The sequence below is a fragment of the Arachis hypogaea genome, chromosome 11, assembly GCF_003086295.3.
Source record: "Arachis hypogaea cultivar Tifrunner chromosome 11, arahy.Tifrunner.gnm2.J5K5, whole genome shotgun sequence".
In the NCBI taxonomy this organism is placed as follows: Eukaryota; Viridiplantae; Streptophyta; class Magnoliopsida; order Fabales; family Fabaceae; genus Arachis; species Arachis hypogaea.
Window position 1 is genome coordinate 9652839 of NC_092046.1, and position 5710 is coordinate 9658548.

The window sequence follows — 5710 nt, forward strand, 5'->3', positions numbered from 1 at the left end:
TCTTAGGCTCTTTCAAGAACTCTCTCATTCAGCCTTTTACCTCAAAAAATTACAAAAAGATAAACATTAAAAAGAAAATTACAATCTGTAAAACATGAAGGAGATTAATGCTTCAACAGCCTCTTTGCTATGTGATGAACCATATTTACTTACCTCTGATTTAGTTCCTCATTCTGGCAGAATGCTCCTTTGACTAGGAAGCACTTTCCAAGTTGATGAACTTCTTCAGAGAACTCTTCTCAGAACATAAACCTCAAACACTGGTTCTCTCTCCTTAGTTTCTGAAGGATGAAAAATCTTCTTTTGTATCTCCTTGTATGATGCTGATTTGCTCTCTCCTAAGTCAACTCCTTGAGCCGTGTGCTACCAACTTACCACATCACTTTTTTAGTTAATCCTTAAATTAGGGATTTTAAAGCTGGTTCTTTTTGCTTGTCTGAAGACATCAAATCAGCAAAGAAAAATTGTTTCAATGGTAAAGCCAAATCTGCACCATTGAGAATGTGCTTTGGCTCCAAGAAACTTTGTGAACCATTGATTTATAGCAGCAGAGATCAAAGACTTCTTTCTCCATTTATCCAAAAATGGTATCGCAGAAAGTTGAGAAGGAGTGAAGAAATTAACATGCATGCAAATGAAAATAAATCACATTTATCTTCTGACTTGGCGTAACACGGCTTGATTTTGGCGATTAGAAATTTGCTTTTTACTTAACCTTTCTCTTTCTTTCTTCTTTGATGAAATGAGCAAGAGGAAGAACAAAGTTTTCTCTCTTTTTTTTTTTTTCTGAGATTCTGACCGAAGCAAACTTGTGAGGTGTATTGGGAAAGCTTCAGCTTAATGAATGCTACTTGGGCTTGGATTGGATATGTTTCCATTCAGTTTAGCTGATTTTTGTAATATTCCTTTGGGCTTTTAGTGTTTGAGAACCCACTGAGAGACTTGGTTATTTTTCTATCTGTTTGGGCCGCTGCAACTATTTTATTTCTTTGGCCTGCATCACTTTATCAAACACAATTAAACACTAATTGAATGATTAACCTAATAAAATAATATTTGTCATCATTAATTGATATTAGTTATTTTTTTAACCCAACAATCTCCCCCCTTGATGACTAACATAATTGTAACAATGATCATAAGGAATTGAATTTGGATAAAGTTAAGAAACTTCCCTTTGAGTGATGTCATTTCCTTTCGTGTTGCTCCCTCTTTCCCTTTCAGGAGTTTCTCCCCTTAGATTTATGCTCTTCTCTTCTTTCCTGTTTGCATATTCTCATAGGAAAGACAATAATAGACTATATGCATTATATTATCCATGGATGAATCAATCAGCAGGGTTTTCAAATAGTTTATCATCTAATGAAGCTAAATCAAGGGAGTGTGCAAACACCCAAATGTGCATCCCAAAATTGAACAAAACATATCAGCAATAATAACAAATATCCAGCTCAAAACTGCTAAAAAACTGAACAATACCTAGCATCAATACTAGCAAAAACAGCGCAATAAATTATGTAAAGCAAATTCACAGCAGCAAATTCACATGCTACATGCTAAACAAAACATAGTAGCAGCAAAATTCTTTTCAGCAAATTCAATTCACCATACACCCGTACACTATATACACTACTCCCCCTTTTGTCATCAAGGATGAAAAAACATTCGACACCAAGGTAAAAACTGCACCTTAAAACCTGCAACAAAGTGTTAATGCAAAGTCTAAACACTAAATTAATTGAAAGTAAATGCAGCAGTAGTTAAAATATTACAGTCATCCTAAATAAATAGAAAGTAGTTCAAAAGTAACAGGAAAAACAGTGTCATGAGACAAAAGTGAACCCAGGACAGCAGCAACATGAGACAAATCTAGGCATCTGAACCATTTTTCTCAGAATCAGCTTCTTCTTCAACATCAGTGGCAGCCAAGGTAGCGAAAATCGAGATTTTATATAAAATCGAAAAGATAATTAAAAATCGTAGAACGTAAAATTGTAAAACGGAATGTAAGATTTTATTAAATATATAAATTTATTAATATCAATTATTAGAGCAATATAATATGATAAAATTAAGTAATTTAAATAAAAATAAAAATTTAAATTTGACAAAAATATCATAAATAATAACATGATGATAAAATAAAGCTAAAGTAGCATAAATATATAACAAAATGCAACATTTGTAAAGTTCAAAGATAAAAATATAAACTAGCCACAAGTCTAATATGAAACATCGCAAATATAAAGAAGATAACATAACATCATCCTAAAAAATATAAAAACTAGAACAATTCATTAACGTCATAATCATTATGTTCTCCAACATTTTGATTTCCATTAGGAGGAAAGTTGAGAAGCTCATTGAAAGCATCATCATCAAGAAGAGGAATCTCCAAATCAATCAAAGGACTCTCATCTTTACCTCCATTTTCTTGAGGGGCTAAGTTTACATCATTTTGTGTGTTAAACTCCTCCAAATTTTCCATCATATTTTCATCTTCCACAATCCATTCTTCATCTGAATCCAAGTCTTCAAGACTATAGTCAGCAGTATTTTTTGATGGCTTCTTTCTTGCCAATCTTGAATTGGTCATCACGAAAACAACGTCATTCATTGTACTTGTCTTCAAACGATTTCTTCTTTTCGTGTGAACCTAATAATATCAAAATTTATTAACATTTATTTAAAATAAATACATATGCTAATTAGAAAGTAATAGAATTGAATAATTAACTAATTCTATAATTTAGAAAATAAATCCCTAAACTAGTATCAAATTAAAAGTTTACCATCTCAAAAGCACTCCAATTGCGCTCACATCCCGATGAACTACAAGTCAAGCTCAAGACATGGATAGCAAATTTTTGAAGTTCTGGATGTTCATCCCCATAAGAATCCCACCATTGTGAAGGTGTTTTGGTTTTGAGAGCATTCTTGGCTACATCTCTACCAAAAAATTTAGCCTTACCCTTGAAATCTTCAAGTTGACTATCAATAATTGTAATGAGTGCAGGATCTCCCACAAGTATATCCAAACAATCATAAAGTCCTTTCTTAACATCATACTCAACCTTAAAATTAGGACTATAATGAATTTGTGGATTCAAATAATAGCCTGCAGCATGCAAAGGCTTAAAGAGTTGCTTGTCCCATCTTGCATCAATAATATCCCACAAAGGCTTATAACTAAAAAGAACATTGAAATAATGAATTAGACAATTACCTAATTAGTAAATAATTAAATGGTAATACTGAAAGAAAAATGTTTACTTATTACTAGTTTTATCACCTTGCTTCAACACTTTGAAAAGCATCTTTAATCTTTTCTTTTGCACAATCAATTTCAGAATACATGTATCCCATAGCTGGTTTTTCCTTTGAATCCACTATACGGAGCACGTGAAGAAGAGGATAAGCACCTCTCAAGCAATGGATAATGTTTTTCCAAAATGTTTTATCCAAAACAATATTTTCAATATTTTTTCCATCCCTTGTCTTTGAACACTTGCTTGCCTTCCACTCATCCGAGATGAACATTCTAATTATTGGATTCTTTTTCTCATTAAGACTATCCAAAGTAAGGTAGGAAGTAGCAAATCTTGTCATACCTGGTCTCACCAAATCTCTTCCTTTGGTGTGTTGTTGCAAAAGGGAAATTAGAGAAGTCCTAGAATATATGTAAGTGGTAAGTCTTCTTCCTTTGGCAATGGTGTCTTTGTGAAGAGCTAGCTTCTTCTCAAAATCTTCAAGCATCAAATCAATGCAATGAGCGGCACAAGGCGTCCAATAAAGATTCTTTCTCTTTTCCATCAACATTTGTCCTGCCTTTTTGTAGTTAGCTGCATTATCAGTTACAACTTGAACCACATTCTCTTCTCCCACTTCCTCTACAACTTCATCAATCATCTTGAATACCTTTTCAGCTGTTTTGCATATATCAGAAGCATTAATCGATTTCAAGAAAACAGTTCCCTTAGGACTATTCACAAGGAAGTTGAGAATAGTTCTCCTTCTTTTATCCATCCAACCATCTGTCATAATAGTGCATCCACTTTTCTTCCATTCAACTTTATGGTCTTCTAATGTTAATTTGGTTGACTCTACCTTCTTCTTCAATAATTTTCCTCTTAACTCATCACAAGAGGGTGGCTTGAATCCTAATCCATAGCGGGCAACCTTCTCAAACATGCTATGATATTCTTCAGATCTTGCAATATTAAAGGGAATAGAATTATTGTAGATGAATGAAGCAATTTCATCACACGCCTCTTTCCTTAGACCCTTCTTAAAAATAGAGTTGATTGTTGTTTGAGTGCTCACACCCCTTTTCTTAAAGAGACTTGCTAGTGTCTCTATTTCTTTTCCCTTTCTTTTCTCACCAACTAAAGCATCCCCTTCTTCTTCTATTCCTTCATCTTTACTTTGTATCTTTTTCTCAAAGTCTCTTGTCTTCTTAACTAAAATTTTTTGCAAACCAACAACAATATCAAACATCTCCTTTTTAACCTCATCAGAAACACTCATACAAGGTTCAACATCTTTTTTTGTTCCTGCCAAATGATGTTTCAACCTATACACTCATCCTGTCACAACCTTATCACAATACTTACATTTTATTTTCTTGGCATCTCCATCAATAGAAATCCCATGCTTCCAAGCTTTGTCACTCCTATTTCCTGGAGTATTTTTAGCGACCTTCTCGGATGCACCACCACCAACAGTTTCAGCCCCAGTATTATTTCCACCATTTTTTGCATTTGAAGCCATTTCAAACCTAAATAAATAGAAGAAAACAATTAATTCCTTAAGACTAAACTATGGCTTTTGAAGTGATAATATAGTATTAATTTTTTTTTCGAGGGAAGGGGCTTAAAGCCCCAAATATAGTAGTAATAAACAAATAATACAGTACATTAATAAAATTTGAACAATTTGATATACAGCAAACTAATGAATACATTATCAAGTGAGAATACTTAAATATTACTATAAAAAATGCAACAAATTCACATAATTTTCAAAAGAAAATGGTGCAGTATATATCAAATTCACTACACAAAGGATTTCAGGATTTATGAAACATCATAACCAAAAATAACTTATCAAGAAAACTCCATAACCACTTCTTGAACAGATCATGAACTCCAAAATATTTGTTTCATCCGTGCCTAGCTAGCTAGCATTAAAAAGAAAATAAAATCATATTGAACATTACCAAAGATATGAACGTGTTCCTTGTAACATAAATTCCTATCTATACTCTCAAACACATCAATTGAAGCAACTAATTACCAATTACAGCACAAGAGCTAAATATGCTAAATATTAATACACAATTACACAAAGGCCTATATAAATATCGGATATTGTCACTAGTTTCATTAAATAGTTAACAATCTTTAACAAGATGGAATTATAAATTTTCTTCTAGAACAAACTTATATACAAAAGTATATATATCTACTAATGCTAGTCAATTGAACAAATAAACATACATGCCACTATTATCTAAATACTAACATAAATGATCTTTATTTTAATCAATAACTTTGTTCTATTATCTACTGTCTAATAATATACTTGGTATAAGAAACTCCAATTTGATGTCAGCAAGTTCACAATTGAGAATAGATTATATTACTTATTTGATTTATAGTAGTAAGCTTAAACTCCATTTTAATTATTTGAGAAGCTTACCTCAGAGTCT

At 32.3% G+C, this 5710-nt stretch overlaps 1 protein-coding gene across 1 annotated transcript; it reads right to left on the minus strand.

Moving 5' to 3' along the window:
• Nucleotides 1-2284: 2284 nt before the first annotated feature.
• On the minus strand, nucleotides 2285-4770 carry LOC112720950 (uncharacterized). The gene is made up of 4 exons (XM_025772042.1): nucleotides 4614-4770; nucleotides 3293-4460; nucleotides 2793-3189; nucleotides 2285-2656 (listed from the first exon to the last, which is right to left on the minus strand). Exons 1-4 carry the CDS (start codon nucleotides 4768-4770, stop codon nucleotides 2285-2287), a joined length of 2094 nt encoding a protein of 697 aa, XP_025627827.1.
• Nucleotides 4771-5710: the final 940 nt, after the last annotated feature.